General features: G+C 34.8%; 1 protein-coding gene across 1 annotated transcript in view; it reads left to right on the top strand.

Moving 5' to 3' along the window:
- CenB1A (Centaurin beta 1A) overlaps positions 1-23,595 on the top strand; it is a 95,592-nt gene that overhangs the window by 14,447 nt on the left and 57,550 nt on the right. The window contains exons 3-8 of the mRNA XM_083120395.1: positions 484-542; positions 8,317-8,490; positions 10,807-11,035; positions 17,056-17,154; positions 21,944-22,157; positions 23,285-23,390. Coding sequence (XP_082976521.1) covers positions 484-542; positions 8,317-8,490; positions 10,807-11,035; positions 17,056-17,154; positions 21,944-22,157; positions 23,285-23,390 — 881 coding nt within the window. The remainder of the gene's footprint in view (positions 1-483; positions 543-8,316; positions 8,491-10,806; positions 11,036-17,055; positions 17,155-21,943; positions 22,158-23,284; positions 23,391-23,595) is intronic.

Below are 23,595 nucleotides of genomic sequence, written 5' to 3'. Positions count from 1 at the left end.
GGTATGGAAAATAACTTTCTCAAAATAACTTCCAAGGTATCAAACTCTCACAAAGAGGCATAGCCCATGAGACCTAAAATTTGAAACAGTACTTTAAAAACATGATGAAAGTATAAATTTAGATATATTCCTCAGAAATGCACTAAAATGAAAATGTGCATTTGGGGAATGGCACTAATTTAGAAAGAAATAACTAAATATCAAGATCCCTACCGATTAGGCATATATGAAACAAGAATATCAGTAATAATTTATTTTACTTAGTTTATTTAGTTTATAATTGTTCGGGGGAAAAATGTACATTTTGTACTGGAAAATCTGGAAAAGTCTAGGAATTTCATTTCTGCTTGTTTGTAGCCACCCTGATTCATGGTTCAAGAGATCATATTGTAGCAGTATTTAGTTTTTAATTATGCTTATCAACTTACTTTTGCATGTAAATAAAACAATAATACATTTTTCTTTGCATCAATTTTTTTTCAGGTGCTGAAAATGTGTGGCCTTATGGTAGATGTAGGAAAAAGCTACGTAGCTCAACAGAGGTAAGATGTGGTGAACACATTATTTTACTCTGTATTTTTTAGAAATATTTTTATATTTTCTTAGCTTTAGTTTATTTTTCTTCACTTTTGGCTAATTGTGGAGATGAGAATGATTGATGATATTGATAAGGAACACTCTCAAAGAACACCCATGTTTTTTTCTTATTTATGTTACTTTTATCTTTTTTTAGACTAATCATGATACTTAGGATCAGTGGCGGCCGGCGGCAAGTATGATCAAGAAATCGAAAGAGAAAAAAACTCCGCAATGCCCCCGCTCCTCCTTGAGGTTGCCCCACTGGCCAAGATGTTTATCCTCGTTTGGTAACGTGGAAAACAGTGTGGGTTTAAGTAATAACACACTAATATGATTCATCTTCACTCACTAACCTATCTTTATACACTACAGGACACTTCACTAAAAACACAATTACAAGAGGAAGGGAAAACAAATCTGCTCACCTTCTCCTCCCCCATGCACACGTATTTCAACTGGATGTTGGACATTTGATGTAAAAAGAAATTGTCAAAATGCCAAAGAAAACTCGCATCACCATAGGATTTTTTACTTTTATATTTTCAAAAAGTCTGCATGGCCCTCTAGGTGCATCTATCTATTATCAAAATGTTCATTTAACTGTGGAAAAATACTAGGTTCGTTTCTCCAAAAGTTGGCAGAAAAGTAGATATTCAAGAATTACTTCCCCAACGGGTCTTACAAATCCATCGTATTTAGCGACTTATCTCTGAAGATGGCAACTGTGTTAACACTGCGAAAGTTCCCTCGCTGTGCCAAAGCGAAAACGGGCACGGGTGGTGTCTTATGGGTTAACCCCATTGGCTAACACCACCCCCTGCCACCTTCTTCCCGGCTCATGGTGGAAATGTTACTCGCTGAGACTTCTCACATGTTTCAACTTGGTTAGGCCAGCTCTTGAGTGGCGCGGAACACTGCCTCGCCGAGGTTACGAAACAGCTGGCAATGCAGTGAGGAGGTTGGGGCTGTTCATATCTAGTCAGTCTGTGGTTGGGGTGGTCGTCACGTCAGCTTGACTGATTGCAAGATTCGAATCTCCTTGTCTGTAAACTATCAATGTATTAATTTAACAATACTTGGGCTATGTATGCATTTCTTCTGAGGGTAGTGCCATGGCACGGTGGCTCTCCCCCTTGAGCCGCCTCTGCTTAGGATGAATGATGATTAGATTAAATTGATGAAGTAACAACCATACCTAACCCAAGACTACCCTGGGGAGTAAAAGGTGACCCTTTCTCAAGACACTTCCATGTAGTGAATCCTGGAATGCATTTTGCAGGCTAGAAAGGCTCTGGCATCTGGACCCATCGTCTATGGGACTTGTGTTGTGTGTTGTCCATTTCCGTTCGTGATTGTCCGTTCATCTATTTTAACATCCATATTTATGTATGGAACTGAAATCAAGTTATATTTTGTATTATCTTTGTGCATCATGGCAAGTAGACTCGAGAAAATCAGTTTTCATTTTCCATATTTTTACATATATTAGGTTTTGGCTATTATTTTACATATTTTATTAATTTTTACATATTATTTCCATATTTGAGAACATTTCTCAACATATACTCCATATTTGCACAATAACTACATGTCCCCATTGGCCAAAAGTGTTGGGTGAATTTCTTGCGAATAACTGACAAAGTACAAAGTGACGTTAAACAAAGAAAAGTTTACGATCTTTTTGATACCCTCAAATTGAGTTAATTACAAGTTTTCTGTCATCCCAACAATATATATATATTTTCAGTTTTACACCTCCCAACTGTTTGCTTTTGCTATTGTAAAACACTTGAAATTCCTGTTTATTTACAATTTGTTAAAGTTATTTGAAGAAAATAGTCCAAAGTATCAATTTGTAGCATTTATTGTGGTTAGCTTACAAACAGCATTACAAAAGAAAAAGAATGAACAAGAAAAAAAGCCAACGTCCTTGCAGTCGAGACTGCTCACACAGAATACTCCGTGGTTCAAACATACTACTCACCAACAGGTATAAGTCCTACACTCAGCCACCAGGTGGCAGCAGCAATCAAATATACATCATACAATGCAATGTTTCTGTAATTCTTAACACTTCCTTCAAACACTGTATTGACAAAATCAACACAACAGATTAAAGCGAACACGTTCTAATGGTTTGGTAGCAGGTCAGCTAACTGTTGTCTTCCACTGATATGCTCCAGCTTAATGTCACAATTTAGCACTCGTTCCCATACATAGAAATATCTGACTTCTATGTGTTTTGACGTTTTATGATATTCTGGATTTTTAGTCAACTTCACTGCACTGGCGTTATCAACACAGAGGGTTGGTGGAGGACCCAGCTCTGAAAGTTGTGACAGTTCTAACAAAAGTTGCTTCAACCAGACCAATTTTTTTTGCTCCTTCACTTGCAGCAACTATTTCAGCTTCAGTTGTAGAAAATGCCACCACCTTCTGCAGTTTACTTTTCCAAGAAACTGCTCCACCAGCAAAAGTAGCAACAATACCTGTTGTTGAGCATCTTGTCCTCTTGTCACTGGCAAAATCTGCATCACTGAAGACCTTCAGTTATAAATTTCCTTCCTTGTATGTTATGCTAAAATCCACTGTTCCTTTCAAATATCTGAAAATATATTTCACATTGCTCCAATCCCAAGAAGAAGGTTTTTCCAGAACTCTTGCTGCCTTATTAACTGCGAATGCGATCTCAGGATTAACTGCGAATGCGATCTCAGGACGAGTTGCAGCAGCTAAATAAGTAAGACATCCTACTGCTTCACGATGTGGAACCTTCCTGGTAATATCTTCAGTATTTTCTACTTCTTCACAGCCTACTGAGGTTGACACAGCATTAGACTCAGCCATCTGAAATTGTGCCAGAATCCTTTTTGTGTAAGCCTCCTGGCCTCGAGCCATCTTCATTGAATTTTGTTCTCATTCCCAAGAAATTTTCCAGTGATCCTACGGATATCTTAAATTCTCGTTGCAAATCATTTATGAAAGTTTCAACTTCATTTTCATTGCTTCCAACAACCAGATCATCATCGACATAAATTGCTACATACAGTACATTCTCACTGCGTTTTCGGTAAAAGAGACATATATCAGCTGAACTGTTTTTGAGACCAGTTTTCTTCATAAATTGCATGAATCGCTTATTCCAACAACATGGAGCTTGTTTAAAGCCATACAAACTTCGTTTTAAACAGCAAACATGCCCACTTGCATCATCAAATCCTTCTGATTGTTCCATATACAAATTTTCCTCAAGTATACCATTTAAAAATGCAGTCTTTACATCAAACTGTTTTAATTTCATTTGTTTTGAAGCAGCCAAAGCTAACATCATTCAAATGGTATCATAGCAAGCTACAGGACTGAATGTTCCACTGTTGTCAATTCCTTGTTTTTGTACAAAACCTTTAGCCACTAATCTAGCTTTGACAGAAGGAGTGCTTTCACATGAAGTCTTAACATGAAAAATCCAACTATTTTTCAGTACTTGAACATGATCAACAAGATCCCAAGTTTCAGTTTCTTTCAATGAATCTAATTCTTTATGCATAGCTTCCATCCATTTCTTGTGATTGTTTGATTCAACAGCTTCGGAATATGAATGTGGGTCTGTACCACTGTCATTTTTAGCATCAGCCATACATACAAATTCATCACCCTACCTCCAAGCTGGTTTTCTTTTACTGCGTTCACTTCTTTCATCAGTGTGTACTGGTTGAACTTCACTTCCTTTGGATGTCAATATGGTATATTCTTCTTCTGAAGATCTGTTGTCGAATGGTACTTCCTCCCTTCCTTCCACACATTCAGTCACAGTAACATTAATGTTCTTGTTACAATTTTCAAGTTCCTTATCTTCTGATATGGTAGTTTCATGTAAATTACAGGTAATTTCAGAGTTGAATTTTACATCATGACTAAGTACTACTTTCCTTTTTGCGAAGGAACCCAAACCGATAACCATCCTTGTCATTAACATAACCAACAAGAAACAAAAAAATAGCCTTATTGTCAAATTTTGAATGGAAATTCTTGTTCACATGAACGTAACAGACACTGCGTTCCAAAAATATGCAAATGCTCAAGCTTTCCAACTTCTTGTTCATACCACAGTTCGTAAGGTGCCTTACCATAAACTGGCGATTTTCCTGTACGATTCAATATGTGCACTGCAGTATTGCAAGCTTCAGCCCACAAAGCCTTTGGTAGTTTGGTAGGATTTAGCATTGAATGAGCCGTCTCAACAATAGAGTGGTTTTCTCGATCAGAAGCACCATTTTGCTCAGGAGTATATGAAGGAGCAATATAGTATGCAATACCCCGACTGGCTAACAATTCTGCAATTTTCTTATCAAATTCTTTTCCACCATCACACCTGAAAGTTTGTTTTGGAAGGGGGGTTTATCACATGACCATTAGTGTTCGCTTCATTCAAAAACGTTTCAAAAAATGCTGGAACTTCATCCTTATGTTTTAATAAAAATACTCTGTGAAATTTACCGTAGTCATCCTTAAAACAAACATAACAACAAGCAGGTCCTAGAGATGTAACACTCATGGGTCCATACACATCGGTATGAATTACTTCACCAATTTCTTTAGATCGATTAAAATGTTTTTTAAATGGTAACCTATGCATTTTCCGTAATGCACACCCATCACAAAACTGTTCATCTCCATCTTTTACATCAATGCTAATTTGTTTCAACACTTGTTTCACATGCTGTTTATTTTCGTGAGCAAGACATTCTTGATATAACTGCATGACTGCATAACTGATATAACTTCTGAATTATTAAGTTCAAAGTTTATTTTTCCACTGGAATAGTGTCCCACAGATCCTTGAAATGATCATATTCCTTGCGTAAAGTTGACAAAATTCGACCATTCAACATACGTTCAGATAACATATTTTCATCGTGTTTCTTTAGTTCATCATTTAAGTCCACAAATAGCTTTTGCAGTTTTGTCACATGTGCAATGTCTTCTTTTTTCATCATGCTGGATTCGGAAAAAAGTCTCAGCATATTCAGGCATTCTGAAATGCTGTGCTCAAACCGGGCACACAATTTATCCCACAGTTCATTTGCATGATTACACGTTAGCATGAGTCTCGCGATCGATTTACTTAATGCACTGGCTCTTTTACTTGCCGCTTTTGCATTGTCTTTTTGCCATTCTGCGAATGATGCTTTTTGTTCGCTCATTGATTCTATCGATAGATAATTCAACAAATTTTCGCGAACCGTCCACAATTGTTTCAAGTCCATATGCACGCAACACCATGTTCATCTGCCACTTCCATTTTGCCCAATCATCAGAACCTTCAAGTTTGTGAATGGATACTTTGTATTTACTGCATGCAGCCATTTTTACGTGTGCACTCACGACTAAACAAACCTGTTAAAGTTATTGGAAGAAAATTGTCCAAATTATCAATTTGTAGCATATATTATGGTTAGCTTACAAACAGCATTACAAAATAAAAAGAACGAACAAGAAAGAAAGCCAACATCCTTGCAGTCGAAACTGCTCACACAGAATACTCCATGGTTCACACATACTACTCACCAACAGTCAGTCATAAGTCCTACACTCAGCTACCAGGTGGCAGCACCAATCAAATACACATCATACAATGCAATGTTTCTGTAATTCTTAACACAATTGTTGTCAACAATACAGTATGAGGACTCAAGCATCAGCTCCTTGTTGTCACAAACATTATTTTGGCAACATTGGAAGATAGTCCCAAATCGATCAGCCCATTGCTAACCCCACCCTCGCTACTAGTTGTGTGTCCAGCAGCAGCGCCAAAATCAACGATTTTGTAGCACACGTACAGGATTCGCTTTTGGTTGCTCTTCAAGACAGTCACGGTAACAGTTACAATGCCGACACTGTATTTTATGTAGCTCGTGTAGTGTCTTATATTATTAAAAAGGTAAATTTGTACAATTTTAAGTCCATATTTAACTCCATATTTTGGTGAAAATAACTAAATATGCATTTACATAGTTAGCACATTTTTACTACATGTACATCCATTCTCTGCTTCAAACATCATCATCTCTGCAATTAGCCAAAAGTGGCAGAAATAAAGTGAATAAAGTAAAATAAAATCATTCATTCATACATTCCAAGAGTAACCAAGTAAGCCACTGAGGTGGTCACATTATTTTACTATAAGCATTAAAATCTCTTGATCTTTCCTGCAAGAGAATTGATTTATTACCTTCTTTTCTGTTAATGTTTGTGGTTGGTATCACTATTTTTTAATCAAAATAATTTTGTGTGTTTACTTGTGCCTCTTGACCTCCTTAATAAATGTATGTGAGAAGATGACTACAATGAAAAAGTAACGGCATACTTAAACATTTACTTGCTGACCTCCCTTGTAGAATGGTTAGCACAGTGCGCTATGATGCCAGGGGTCCCAGGTTTGAATCCCGGCATGGTTTTTTGTAAGTGTCCCTTCGTCAATATCATCACTCAGCCTCATCTTCGGGATGAGCCAAAAGTGTAGAAAAGCGAACTAAAATAAACTAAATCAATCAATTAAGACATTCCATAGAAATTATAACAAAACAGCACAGTATTGCACTAAATTAAAATATACTTGCAGATAAATCAGAGTGGTAATATTACTCAAAAACTGGTACACTAATGTGCTTATATTGGTCGATACCTGTAGAATACCAATTAATCTGTTCATCACAATTCATTAAAGATTAGTGTAGAATTATAAAATACGGAAATCTTGTCTGGGATACTTCATGTTTTTGAGTTCCTAATGATATTCAAATATGGATCTAACAACATTTCAGCTCAAATGATCTATGTTTAATATTTGAAACCATATTTGCTTTATGGACATATCATCTGTTATACACTTCTTTTTGGGGGAAGGTCTGAATTCTTTTACAGTTCACATTATGCATGAGGTTTAATTCAGAATGTGAGGAATATTTATAGATATCGAATAATTGTAGGAATATCTGAATCAGGCTGGCTACTCACCGGGAATTATGCATAAATTCTGCATTAGTTTTTCTCCATAGACATGAAGAATTGCAACTTTTATTAATCCAAATCCCTTTGAATTTATACATATTTATAAATGCCCTGAGCCAAGTTTTTCACAGTTTAGCATTTATTTGTATCGAGGAAGGAAAGAAAGTTGTGTGAAACATAAAACAGAATTCTCTCAATCTGTTTACTTTGTTAGTATATTTTAGAGAACGAAGGATGGAAGATTATTGAATGATAAGTTGATTAGGTAAATTTGAGTTGTTAAATTCTTATTCAAGTAACAATTTTTTGTAAATTAGTATATCATGTTACATTTGTGACTTGTGTTTGTAGATGTATTTTGAGTCTGAGTATGCGAAATGGCAAATGTAAACTCCGCACCTTAAATTAAATATTTTAAATGTATATATCATTTAATTGAATAGAATGAGAATTTTTGGGTACATCGGAATCTCACAGACCCTTTATACTATTAATATCTTTGTGTGTGTATGGGTGTGGGTAGTGACAGGTGGTAATACATAAGGTTGAAATAAGAGAAAACATCTGCTTATAACCTTGAATTTTTGAAAAGTTCACCTTGAAATCAAGGAATTATACTTGAATTTTATCATGGTCCTAGAGTGGACCACCCTGTCAATAATTGTAGCATGTTTCCTTGAAAAGTCACTAGCCATCACTGAAGATACACATGAATTTTATTTTCAGTCAATTTGCCAATAGTTTGTGGGATTTAAGTTCCTATTTTCGAGATGACCAAGATGTCATGATTCCTTTGAATAAGATGATCAATGCCCTTCAGGAAATGAACAAGTACCACACCATCTTACTGGATCAAGCTTCTAGGACCGTCCTGAAAAATTTAACCACATTTGTTAAGAGGTAAGTGTGTTTTCCATTCTGTTATCTCCTCTGACTGTTAAGTGTTGAAATATTAGGATTATGTGTTCAGGTTTATGCAAAACGTTGACAAATTAATAATAATGTGAACCAATTTTAAGGGACTAAGCTTAAGAAAGTATCTCTGCGCAATGGCTGTGTTGATATCTCAGGTTGGCCATCCATCTGTGACAACTATCTCGGAAACCACCAGAGCTACAGTAACTTTTGTTTTAGTATATTTATTGTGTTGTAATCTTTGTTGTTTTCTTTTTCTTCTTTATGTGAATGCATATGTTTTCTTTCTATTATATATGAAACTATTGTATTAGCCATGTATAAGCAAATTTCTTGATAAAAATTAATAAATTAATGCGTGTCACATGAGACCAAAAGGCCCATTACCAAATTCTTACTTTACAAATGTTCTTGATTTGTGGCAAGATGAAAGAACAAAAATATGTTTAGAATAAATAATATAAATCATCAGTTTACTTATTTTTATTATTGATTCTGGCACATGATTGTTTTGTTTTTTTAATTAACACAAACTTCATTTATATTTAAGTACAGATTATATGCGTTGATATGACAGAAAATCCAGATTATAGTTATCCAGTACCTTGAGTACATTGTTCCACATCTTTAATACACCTCACAAGGAAAGTACATAATAACTTCAAAAATTAACTTTGCACATTCTTCAAAGTATTTAATGTAGTAACTCCTAAGGCTTTTAGATGTCATGCTTAACTTATGAGGTTTTATTTGTTTCTTTGCGTATGTGTTGAGTTGATATCTGTGTATTTGTGTAGGCTGATACTATCGGTATCACTATTGGAAAGTATTAGAGTTTAATCACTGGAACTGGACAATATCAGAGTATGCAAGAATTCTACATGATACTTTCATGAAGTTCGTGTCCTTAAAATTTTGCAAAATACACAATTTACATAATTTTTGCAATTATATTTTGGGAAGAAATTGATTTTGTGATTGAGTGATTATTTCCTCTGAAATTATGAATATTTTAAAACAAGACTGTTATAGATAGCTAGGATATAAAGGGTGTTTCATAAAGTGCGCAGTTTTTGAAAATGCAATAACTCAGCCAAAATTGCATGAAAGTTGACATTTTGTTTTTTTTATTATTTTACACAGTCATTACGATTTAATAATTTAAAAGTGAAAAGTGTCCGGCATATGCCCGTATGCGATTTAAGAGTGAAAATTGATGTCTGGCATATGTCCACCTCAGTTTTGTAAGCAGGCAGTAACTCGATCTGTGAAGTTCATCATGACACTTGTGCAGACATCTCTGTCGATTGAACCAATTACCCATTGGATTTCCCTCTTCAATTCGGGGATTATTTGAGGTTTGTTCATGTACACTTGTGACTTCACATAACCCCATAAAAAGAAATCACATGGGGTGAGGTCACAAGACCTCGGAGGTCACTCCTGGTCACCACGAAGCGAGATCACGCGGCCAGGAAACTTTTCTTGCAGTAAGGTTATTGTCTCGTTGGATGTGTCACAGCTAGCCCTGTCCTGCTGAATCCACATACTCATGGTATCCAGTTCATCCAGAGCAGGCCACACAACATTTCTGATCATGTCCCGATAACGAGGACCGTTTACCGTAACTGTATTTTCATTCCCATCTTCAAAAACGAAGGGGCCAATCACACCTCCTGCCCAAAATCTCAAACAATCCCCGAATTGAAGATAGAAATCCAACGGGTAATTGGTTCAATTGACAGAGACGTCTGCACAAAAGTCATGGTGAACTTCACAGATCGAGTTACTGCCTGCTTACAAAACGGAGATGGACATATGCCAGACATCATTTTTCACTTTTAAATCGCATAAGGGCATATGCCGGACACTTTTAACTTTTAAATTATTAAATCGTAGTGAATGTGTAAAATAATAAAAAACAAAATGTCAACTTTCCTGAAATTTTGACTCAGTTATTGCATTTTCAAAAACTGCGCACTTTATGAAACACCCTTTTAGTTCCAAATGAAAACTTATATCTAAAATTTTATTAATGTTCCGAACTACTGTCAATAGTTTCAATTTCCAAGTATTGGTAACAATAGCAGAAGTGGAATCGCAGCCCTAGCTCATACAGTTTGTGAAAATTTAAGAAATTATCAAGTTATTTAAAATGTAATTATATTTCTGGAAGTTTAATGGAATTGTTTATTGTTGGATTTTATCAAAATTTTCAAGCAATGTTTTAAAATGATACGTTTAACAAATGCAACTGCATTGTTGAAATTATTTCATAACAATTACTATTCTAATTTTCAGCGATATTAAAAGCATGAAAGATTCTCACCATTACTTTGATAAAATCTCCAATGATTTGGATGCTGCCCTGCAAAGGAATTCTCAGGCACCCAAAAGCCGACCACATGAAGCGGAGGAAGTTCAGAATCTTCTCTCTGCGACACGCTCCTGCTTTCGACATACTGCCTTGGATTATGTGCAGGCTATTAGCATTTTACAAGCAAGGAAACGTCATGAAGTCCTTGGAACGGTAAATTTCAGTTTACACTTTGGGTTCAAGATGTTACATCTTTATAGATTATCTATATAGTCACAGGAAGGAAAATGTATTTTACTGCCTGAGCACAAGAAAGACAGATATGAAATGCATTGAGACATTCAGTAAGTAAAACGCCCAGATATGAAATGTGTACTGTTATTGTTATTCCTAATCAATGTCTTGAAATGTTCCCTCATGGTGGCTGTGGTGTCGTCGTCATTGTTGTTGTTATTTATTTGAAATAGGGTTACACTTAAGCTTGCAATTTACTTTGCAATGATTCTCTAACTATATAAAAAAAATAGTTGGTAACACTTACAGACTGTCATGTATTTAACAAAAACTATGCCATGTCCAGAAATATAGATTGTTGGGGTGGATGACAAGGGTTTCACTTAAAGCATTTTTAAAAAATAGTGATAATATGATTGCTGTTAAGCTCAGCTGGACCTTTGGCCGCTGCCAGGGTGGCTGTTTTAGAATTTTCCTCCCCTTTTGAAAAACCGCTGTGATATTGCAATCGGTTTCAGGAGTTATACACTTAAGTTTGAACTGGATTTGCTTGGTTCAGTTACCAAAAATTAAAATATAACTCCCAGGCTACTTTACACAGCCACACGTCTCCCATGTGTGACGTGTGGTGTTCTCCGATTAGCAGCGAGTATTCTACAGAAGACCCACTGGTATCCAAAAGAACTTTCAGCCTGTAAAACCAGTAGTGGAGGAGAGCTTACCAGACTTTGTACCCAGAAATGAAAACTGGACCTTTCTCATTTGGACCAACATATTTATTGGCCATTAACAGACATTATGGAAATATTGCAGGCACAAACAAACATGTATACACTTTTTACAATTGCAGCATTTACATAAAATGACACTTTCATATTTACAAAATCGGGAAACCAGCCGATGAATGCACAAAGGAACCATTTACCTTATCTGGGGCCTTTGTTTCACCACAACACTCACTAAGCTTGGCAGCAGCTCATTTTTTGGGGACAACGGACTTTGACGGCACACAAACTCACATTTGTGGACATTCTGCATCCTCTCCTGACTGTCATGGGAGTTACAGGTGTTGGATGTCTCCTGCAGGCTTGGATAAATGTGGATTCACTTCACCATGTATCCGGCAGTCCGGCTAACACAACCACGTGACCATATGCGAGGTGATCGGGAATCGTAAACTACATATTTTACCGATTAAGCACTTTTCAGCACACCCGAGTTCCGATTTTGGTGCATAGATAGATTTTCCACTACTATCTGCACTGTTGGCAGACACACAAGAGAGTGCAAGAGACAAACTCGCACCATAATAAAGAAATTTGCTACTTTCCTCATGATGTCATAGCTTGGGATGCCTCCCATTGGCTGGCTGAGGTCACATGTAGCTTGGATCAAGTAGTTACAAGCCTGGCCACCAGGTGTCAGGCTTGAACAGTGACTCTTTAAGTTCCCGGATGTACTTATCAAAAAACATCGATTTTTAGGATTTTTTAGACATATTTATGCTAGAAGACTTAATGGTATTTTCAAGATAAGAGGGTCATTCTGCACCTGCACAAATGTTATCTTGAAAATGTGTGAACAAATAACAATTTCGTCTAACATGTAAGTTAGAGCACATGGTGCTCATGCATGAAAAATGGCTTTTGCATGGTGATAATGACTTATTTTGCTGAGAATTGCAGCTTTTACTTGATTTTAAGCTGGTTCTCATGGTTTTTTGGCATTACCTTTGATTTCCGCTTGTAGCAATAATAAACAAACTGGCTTCTCATGCCATTTTGGCCATGTTAGCAATGAGCCTTGTACTTGAGTGGAGTAGTGTGGTGTTTTGTTTGTATTTGGGGATGTATGCCCAATCCTTGATTGGTCATAATATTCCAAAATCTGAAAAATTACGTCAGCTTAGAATTCCTTCTAGAGCATTGACGCGAATTTTGCGTGTGGTTTTCTTTCACTGTTATCTACATATTCTCAATAGTTTCATGATTACGTAACTGTATTAAACTATTGATAATATGTAGATAACAGTGAAAGAAAACTATACAAAAATTCATGTCAATGCTCTAGAAGGAATTCTAAACTGATGTAATTTTTCAAATTTTGGAATATCACAGTAGTTATTAAAAGTTTTTCTTGTATGTATGCATTGCTTGCATTATAGAATTATTTTCCTGTAGTTTACGGTTATTACAAGCATAAGAAAACAGTTTTTCTTTGTGACGTTTCAGGAGAACACACGCTCCTTTCATCAGACATTTATTTTCATTTTGACTAAAGATACAGTTATAACAATGGTTAGTAATTTTTTAAACAAGAAGAATCTGTTATATAATGGATGTTGTCTATGTTACATTGTTGTAATATAGCACCTTAAATGTGAAAAAAGCAGTCTGTTTCATTTTTATTTCAGATTTTTTTAAAATTATGAATCCCAAATATCATCAGCTAATTCAAATTCATCATTGTTTTCACAAAGTCTCTTGATGTTTTCTTGATGTTCTGTTTTAAATTAACGGGAAACACAGAGTTGAATGTCTGGGAAGCTTCGTTCATTGCAGAAGAACACTGGAATAAATTAAATAATGAAAATGGTAACATAGATCCAGTATGGAGTTTTCTTTTTCACAAATGGAGTAAGCCACCATCTTTAAAATTTAATGTAACAGAAAACATCAAGAGACTTTGTGAAAACAATGATGAATTTGAATTACCTGATGATATTTGGGATTCATAATTTAAAAAAATCTGAAATAAAAATGAAACAGACTGCTTTTTTCACAGTTAAGTTGCTATATTACAACAATGTAACATTGACAACATCCATTATATAACAGATTCTTTTTGTTTAAAAAATTACTAACCATTGTTATAACTGTATCTTTAGTCAAAATGAAAATAAATGTCTGATGAAAGGAGCGTGTGTTCTCCTGAAACGTCACAAAGAAAAACTGTTTTCTTATGCTTGTAATAACCGTAAACTACAGGAAAATAGTTATTAAAAGGATAGGAAAATTTAAAAACAGCTGCTCTGGCTGTGGCCAAAGGTCCTGCCGAGCCTTAACCCGTAGACGACCAAGCATGTTTTCCCATAAATGTACGAACGACAGACCGAGGCATTTTAAGCGGGAATGTTAAATTTCTGCATGCTTTTATATACAATTTTATATCTCTGGAACTAAGAACACTGGAGTTACAAATTATACCTTCTTTTGTACAGTACAGATGTGGCTATAAGCCTATGACATAAAAACAAAATTTTCCATTATTGGGTAGAAGAAGAAAAAACTGCCCCCTTTTTTATTTATATTTTTTTATTATTTTTCTTTTTTACGGAATTTGAAAATCTGCAGGCCCCTACGCTGCAATGCCACGACGTAAATGTGCAAAATTGTACCAGCACATTGCCTGATATGTTTTGCATTATTGTACAAAAAAATCACGCACATATTCGAGATACTTTCCGGAAAATAAAAATTCCAATGTGAAGCACCCGAGTTTTTTTGAGTGGGAAATTTGAAATTCGGTACATTAATTATTTTTTTTTTACTCTGAAACTAAGAACACTGGAGTTACAAATTATACCTCCATGCCGTGAGGCCAGGGTTGTCACAACCTGATTCTGAATCCGTATCTAAGGCACGCAACTCTACATCAATATCACTTGGTAATAAACCAGGTCTTTTTGTCATCTTACACACCTTTACTCGTGGTGGAGGGAAAAGGAAGCTTCAACTGGGGAAAAAAAAAGTAGAAAGTCCGCCACTGGCGCAAACTGGCACAAGAGACAAATCACTAAGTCCGCACATCCACCCACTTGAAAGTTTCAAGACAATAATTCACACCCTGAAACGTGCCCACCAACGCATGCTCTTTCTCCACAAAAGATAGCAGATGCCCCTCTCCCCCCTCTCCTCCTGTGACCTGGAAATGAAGCACTGCAAAATCATTCTTGTGACTCACTGAAGCCTGTTTGGGAAATAACAAAGGCATCCTAAAATATTTTGCCAGGCACCATTTTTCCTCTGCGAACTAGCCCCCCCCCCCCATGCACTGACACGTGAAAAGGGAAGCCAGAAGATTATTTTAGTGCATTCATTCCCTTGGTAAAAGTACCATTATAAATCCCAGAACAGAGAAAATAACGATAATAAAATTTAAAAAAAAAATAGGAACGAGATTTTCGGAGGGCTGCCCCCTCCAATATAACCCAAATAAAATTAAACCTTACTGATTGTTTATCACATACCTCAAGACTCATGCAGAACTCAAAACATGTATATCCGAACAAAAACAGAGTCACAGTATGTCCCAAAAGTCAGATACTACAAGCAAAAGCATCTTGTCCCCTATAGAGGACGAAAGGTCAATGCTTGTCCCCTATAGAGAACGAAAGGTCATTGGCATAAATACCTGCTGTCCCCTGTGGGGGACAAACTGTCGTCTAAGGGTTAAGTTACCTGACACAGCTGTTTATGATTATTTCCTCTGGGGACACCTGAAGATCAATGTGTTCGCAAGTCAGGCATAGGCCATTGAGGGACTCAGAAACAACATACATCAAAATTAACATCATTCTTGTTAAGATATTGAAACATTCATCTGTTCAGATTGTTTAGGTGTGAATGTTGTTCTTATTTAGAAACTTATTTAGAAAGTAATGTTCATGGATTTTGCTTTTATATGTGTAGGGACAATGTCAAGATTATAGAATTATGAGAGCAATCGCATACTAAAGCATTAAACTTGCCAGCAAATTGCCATTGTACTACTGATTACCATTACCTGATGATAATCATTATCAGTTAATTGGATACCCTCATTCCTATTACACATGTATGCTTATCCAAAGTTTACCTGAGCACCCTGAAATATTTCTTGAGTCCAGAAATTGTCATAGCTCTTGAGCTCCAGCAGAGAGTAACCAACTTGACTACAGGCCCCTTTACTAGTTGAGAAATACGGTGGCCATTCTTGCTTTTAATGTGAAATTAGAAACTATATTAGAACATTTGAATAGAGAACAAAATCGAATACTTACATGTGAGGAATGCTGGGAATGTTTGTTATTTTGCATGTTGGAATTGGAAACAGAGACTTTTCTGAGGTTGGATACACTGCACTTGATAGTGATCCATCTGGAGCAAGTTTGTCAAGTCTGAACACAGTTTAGGCAAAATATATTGAACCATACTTCGCCAAAAAGTATGTAATGCACAAACGTTAATATTTCTCAAAATGTGTAAAGAAAATGTGATTGTAGCACATTGAAAGTGGTAGCTTGTACAGTCATCTGCACGTTTCAAGGGAGTTGCTTCCAGCGATGTTATAGAACAGTTTGTAAGTGCTTGTGCATTAGTTTATTTTTTTTGAAAGGAATAAGATGTCTCAGGTTTAAATCCTATCGCCTACATTTTTTTTTCTTTTTAATAGCAGTGATTAGTTGAGTATGAACTGTTGTAATTAAGTAAAACAGTTTTGTTTCAGAAAGTTTGTAAAACTGACAGATTTAAAACCCAAACTTTCTGCTCAATTCAGGTATGCTATATGTAAAAAGTTGCAAATATTTGGAAACTATTTTAAATTACAGATTCTGGAAGAGAATACTATTGTTATTATTCACCCTAAGTAATTCAAATTATTTCTTTCTTTAGAAAGCAATAGGATCTTCCATAAACGTGGATGAAAAGTATTGTTTGTGCTCTTTATTGCATATCTAAATTGGTTGTCAAAATTCAACAGATGTGTATTATATTGCCAAATAAGGGATGTGATAATTGCATGACTTATCCTATTTCTAACAGCTTTGTGACCAATGACTAAGAAAATAATTTCTTGAACCTAAATTGTGTTGCCCATTATATAAAAGATCTAATTTTTTTCTGCTTTTCCGTATTAAAACCAGTGTATACATGCATATATACAGTGTGTGTGCTTGTGTTTTTATTTGGTGAATCAACAAAACAAAAATTACAAATACACCTTTTCTTTTTTTCCAGATTCTCTCGTACATGCATGCATGTAGCACTTACTTTCACCAAGGAACTGATCTTTGTCAAGATTTGGATCCCTTCTTCAAAAAATTGGCAAACGAAGTAGTAAGTGATGTTTCATGTGACGTAATCATTATACCTGTTTTAATTAGAGATGGACCAATGTGAAATTTTTGCCAATATCAATTATGTACTTACCTAATATACCTGTTGCATCCTTCACTGGGGTTATTATGATAAGAAACACTTGATGTATTGTAATGAAACATAAAGTACTGTAATGAGCATGCTGAAAATACACAGCACTATTCTCAACGATGTTTTACACAGGATATCTGTCTCTGGACACTCGCTGATGCTACTCAATTGTTTTGTTATACTGAAAGCCAAGAGGTGGCACTGATTGTTTTTTTTTTACTCAATGTTGTGTTTACAAATTGATGGAGAAGTACCAATATTTTACTGATCTGATATAAAATTACAAATTATCCGTGAAAATGCTGAATGAAAATACTTTAATTAATGCATATAACCACATGGTTGCAACAGGTTTTACCTTAGAAAAGGAAACTCCGTATTTAGATATTAGCTTTATAAAGCCATTGTACACCCAACAGCAAAAGAAATAGTAGATAAATTGTCCACCATTTTCATTCAGTCCGTTTTCCACAATGTGATGATCATGAATTGAAGTAAAAATGTCATTAGGCAGAGGACAACATCTGCTTTGTATCAAGAGTAATTCATTCCTTAAAACAACACAGGGAGTGGAATAAAGAGTAATGAAAATACTAGTGGACAATTTGCCTACTGTTATCTTTGCCGTTGACTGTACATGAATTGTATCTCCAGGATTGGCAAAATTGTTTTTTTTTTAAAGTAACAAAACAAACAGTTTTTTTGTTTTATATGTTTTATATAGTGTTTTTAATCAAGAACTAAAAAAACATGTTTCAAACAAAATAAATGTTAAAAACACCAAAAACATATTTTCTAAGAATCATGATTAATGAGGAATCTGTTAATCATTCAAGAAATGCCTGTGTTTCTAGTTATAAAGTAAACACTTGACTAATTTCTTAAAATACCTATTTACGTTATTCTTAAATCTTGTACGTAAGCTGTTTGAGAAGGTTCAACTAATCCACAGTTGCCAGGCCCCCCTCAATTCATGTGGTAGCTACTGTTTTCTGAAATAGGACATTTTTTCATGAATACAATGATATATTTATATTAACAAGTATGTGCAGTATGTAGTGCAGAACAAAATTGTTTCTTTTTTTTTTCTTTTTTAAACACTTGTAAAAAAACATAGTCAGATGTACTCATGACCCATGGGTACTCATTTCAATGTGTTTCTTTGTTAACTGAATATACATTTTCAGCCACTGAACAGATTTCTGTGCACAGTAAACAAAATGATGTGGATTAAATGAAAAGACAAAGTTGCAAAACATGCAAATAACCACAGACCATCAAATATCAAGTGTCAAAATGTGTTTTAAACATGGTGTTTTAAATGTTTTAAACATTTATAAAAAAGCAAAGTTGTGAGATTTAAATGTTTAAAACACATTGTTTAAAACACTTTTGCTTTATTATTTTACTGTAGTTTACGATTATTACAAGCATAAGAAAACAGTTTATTATGAAAATAAATGTCTGATGAAAGGCGTGTGTGTTCTCCTGAAACGTCACAAAGAAAAACTGTTTTCTTATGCTTGTAATAATCGTAAACTACAGGAAAATAATTCTATAATGCAAGCAATGCGTACATACAAGAAAAACTTTTGTTTTAAACATGCCAATCCTGTGTATCTCATATTCACAAAGTAGATTCTAACACTATGTGCTGAGCAAAACATGTTCATCTTACCTGTCAAGAACAGGAATATAATAAGTTCATAGCACACATAAAAATAAAACTTTAAAAGTTCAGATATTTCTCTAGCTTCCTGCTGACATTGTTAATGATCAAATGGAGTTAAAAACTGGTGTGGGCAGGAATATACTTGTAAATTGAAGCAAGCCTCACAGCTGATTCCTGGAAGTCTTAAAAGTAATGGAAGATTCTCAGCATTGCCAGAATTTCTTTGTTTTTTTCTTTCTTGTATGTGTGAATAATGAAGAATGAATTGAATTTTCACACTTTTTTAGAAATGCTTGATGAGAACTGTTTTTCTGGATGCGACATTTGCAGGTCCAGCGGAGATCTCAGATTTTCAAAATTACTTGAAAATTATAATTTTTTTTATTGCGAGAATTTTTTTTTTTTTTTAAATTGAGAGATGATGGTTACTGTCACTCAAATAGTGGTCCTTTGTTGTGCAACCCTGCAAATTTAGTTCATCCAGTATCCATAGGATCAATGCTATTAGTGAAAATCACTGTTTTTTGTAAAATTGCACTGTACTTTTTATACTTATTGTATGTACTGTATTGTTTATGGGTTACCGAAAAACTGCTTTCTTGTATACACACACATATATATATATACTATGAGAACTGTCATTTTTGGAATGTAACAATTAAGGGATCAGCAGGAGACCTCCAATTTTCAAAATTTCCTGAAAATTATGATTATTTTTTAATTACATGCAAAATTTCAGTTTTTTTTCTTATTTCTTTCAAAGTTGGGGATGGTATTTACATGTACTTGAAGAGTGGTCTCTTGTTGTGTTGCTGTGATCCCATGCAAATATGGTGCATACACTGTCCACAGGGTCAGCGCTAGAAGTAATTTTCCGGAAATTTGTTTCATAATGTGGCTTCATGCCGTTGCTTATACTTTTTACTATTTTTCCCCAAGAAGTATTTACTTATTTCACCATGACTTGGGAAGTTTTTAGGAATTTACCACTGCTACATATGTACTACAGTTTTTTGTTCACTTTGATGTATTGTGGTGGCTGTGGGGGATGCCAAATGTGAATTTTTGTGTTAAATTTCAATTTTCTTCTTTATCTTTTTTTTCACATTGGGATGTAAAATGTGTTAATTTCATCTCCTCTAAAATGTCATTCCGGGGGAAAAATTGACTTCATCTCCCTACAACAATTAGTTCTCTTGCTACATTTTTTTTTCTTTGTACATCACAGAAAGTTGAAAAAGTATATGCATGAAATGTTTCAATCTGGTGAGGCTAACATGTAGGAGAGGCTCTCATTCTTAATGTTTAATTCACAACTTGCTGTCAACATTTGTGACGTTTGTTTGCTCTCACGACTAGTATACTCGATCCACTCCTACTGCCCATACCTGCTTTTTTAAGTCCAGTTATCTTTGATAGTGCCGGCAAAACATTGGAACTTTAAAGTTTTTGTTTTTATGTGTACTGTGTTGCCTCTCGTGTTCCTGCTCTGTAACAGATAAGATGAACACCTTTATATTCATTTAAAAATAGCAAAATGGCAGAATTTTACACTATTTACAGATATTTATAGAAATTTTAGATTGGTAAAATTAGCAGCAATTTTACTGATAAACAGATATCCTGATATGCTGGCAATACCAACAAATTACTGCTTAACCCTTTCGGCACGGAGAACGTGTATATAAGCTTTCCCCTTTTGCGCTCAAATCGCGGATAAGGTATATATACGTTCTTAGTTTTTGAGTGCTTATGACAACTCTTGCTTGTTTCTATGTGGTTTGGTGATTGTTTCACTGCAAAGGCTGGATATACATAACCGGTAGGTGCAGCACAAGTGTGGTTTCTTTGTTTTTCTTACATGTTTACAAGTAACGCCTGTTCTGTGCTTTTTGTTGAGTTCACACAATGGCCGACAATGCTGTCCCAGGTTGTTCCCAACAGATATATGTGTAAAAAATGTGATGTGATCGATACAAAGCAAAGGCATCTTTTCCTCTAATTTATCCCTCACCGAGGAAAAACATGAATATCCAAATGTATTCTTTAAAAGAGACATCTAGCGTGATTTTCATTAAAAAAAAAGCAGCTAAAACTGTATGGCACCCAACAAGGGCTGAACCCATTCACATATTCACCACCTTCCCCCATATACATCAAACATCTAGACACTTACATTAGACATCACAAACGTCATACACTATGGTACCACTATTTACAAACTATGGTACCAGAATTTACAAACATAATATTTGGACAATTTACACTATTTACATCTCTCCTGAAATTTCACAAATCAGTTCCTAGGTACTAGTACCTTCGTGGCTCATAGTATGCTTTGAAGACTATCACACGAAAGTGAACTTCTGTTGATTTCACGTTATCAAGAATCCAAAAACTATAACCTAGCATATGTTTGGATGGCATAGAAAACTGAACTTCTCATTTTTTCATACCACATATTTGTTTTTATGATTAGCTGATATTTACATTTCTTACTCATGTTGCAATGGGTTTTGGTTTGCAACACTGACGAAATTATAAAATTATACCACATAAAAATATAAAAAAATACCTTATTTGGATGAATATGTACAGTTGGTTGAATATTTTTTAAAAATAAATAATGAACATTTTTAGAAATTTTTATTATTATGAGATGACAACACTGATGCTTGAAGAAAATTTCATAAACTTTTGTAAATTATTTAATAAACTTTAGTATTTTGTATTCAAACACAAAATTGAGGGTCTGAAGATATGTTTGTATGCGAATGTCAATTTTATTTCTTGTATGCTTCATGTCATCTTTCTTCATTTATCGTGATGTTGAAATCACTTTACGTGGCCAATGTCAATGTAATCGTACTTAATAATAAATAGTAATGGACAAATAATAAATAAATCTGTTTGTGCTATTTTAGGATAAGGTACTAAATCACCCAACAATAGTTAGTCAAAATTTGCATGGGAACATGTACATCAAACCATTTGTAATAAATACTTTTTAAATCTACCTTCCAGTTGGTGAACATGAGAGTAGAAAGTACCAGCCTTGAAAAGGAGATGGAAAATAGACATACATATGTTACTAATAAAGACTATGTTCCTGCGCCAGGGAAGAATGGTGTTCGTTTGGAAGGATATTTGTTCAAGAGAACCTCAAATGCATTTAAAACGTGGAACCGCAGATGGTTCTGTTTGCAAGACAATCAGCTAGTGTATAGGAAGAGAACTGGTTAGTATACATTCTATCTCATAAGTAAATGTCTGTGTAAAACAAGAATGGTGTGAATATATAACTGTTTTTCTCTTTCACATAATTTCCCTTTCCCATCTTGTTAAACAGTCCCTTGAAATAAGCATTAAAAATTAATTGAGTAGTCTAGTAATGATATACTTACTGTGTATGCTTCATACCACCATAGTTTATCTGTTGTTTTTTTTAAACCTTGCACTTCTTTCAACCACCTTTAATCTTCTTTTAATATGCATATTTTGTCCTGGTTAGTTTGTTACTTAGCTTGTTATTTTTAAAACAGTAAGTGATGTTATTACTATTGTTGTTCTCATGTTATTAATATTCAAGTTACACTACATTGACTAAATATTTAAATGAATTTTCTATAAGTGGCTCTTTAAAAAAGCAATAAATTCTGGCGTATGTGGTATTATGGACATAAAATTCGAAACTGTGTAGGTTCATTCATTATGTCCCAGCTCTGCTGCATCAGCATCCTAAGGCCTTCCCTGATGGCATAGTGGTAACGTCATTACCTTGTAAATAAGGGGTCCCAGGGTTGATACCTGGTGGAGGCTCATAGTGGTTCGGATCACACTTTAAGCTGTAGGTCCAGTCCCGATTAGTCTTACTGTGCATAAAGTGGACTTAAAACACAAAATCAGTCAATCAAATCAAAGCATCAGCATCCTTGTTACAGAAGTCCCAATGAAAGTTTCCAGAAATGAACTGGTGTGGTGTAGCAACATCAGATCTATGTGTAGCTATTAGCAAGAATATTTTGTAGAAATGGCTAGAATTACATAAAAGCTTCCATGTAGATGATCAGTTTTATGCAGTAACATGGTGTAGCTTGCAAAACATAAATTTATAGCCTATTGATTTAGTTATTCACCACCACCATTCACAAAAGCCTGATCTATTTGCTATTCACAGTTTACCATAAATATCTTTAGTAATAATTCTTCATTTCTCATAGCTTCATTCAAAAGTTATATTTTACTGTGGATTTTGCAAGCGAAGATATATTTTATTCTAAGTCTAATTGCATAAGAGAAGCCAGAAAAAAATTATAATGCTAATTTATGTGAAAATTATTTTTCAAAATTGTTTTGTTTTCACAGGTGAAGAGTCTGTGACAGTGATGGAAGAAGATCTGAGGCTGTGCACTGTGAAACCAGTCACTGAAGGTGACAGAAGGTTCTGCTTTGAAGTACTTTCTCCATTTAAGTAAGTGTTAAGTAGTATGAATTGCAGCTTCTCTTAAACCACACACTTGTTGTTTACAACTTTTCGTACTTGGGAACCTGTTGTATGGAAAAGCTTCACGAAAGAAGCTATTACGTATATTGATTAACCACATTATAAGTATACTTTCTTCAGGAAAATAAAGAAAAACATAATCTAATGCAGGAAAATATATATTGTGGAACCC

Source organism: Lepisma saccharinum, chromosome 4 (genome assembly GCF_977018435.1).
Source record: "Lepisma saccharinum chromosome 4, izLepSacc3.1, whole genome shotgun sequence".
Lineage (NCBI taxonomy): Eukaryota > Metazoa > Arthropoda > Insecta > Zygentoma > Lepismatidae > Lepisma > Lepisma saccharinum.
Note: the sequence above shows the minus strand (reverse complement) of the source record. Positions and strands in the feature narration are given on the sequence as shown.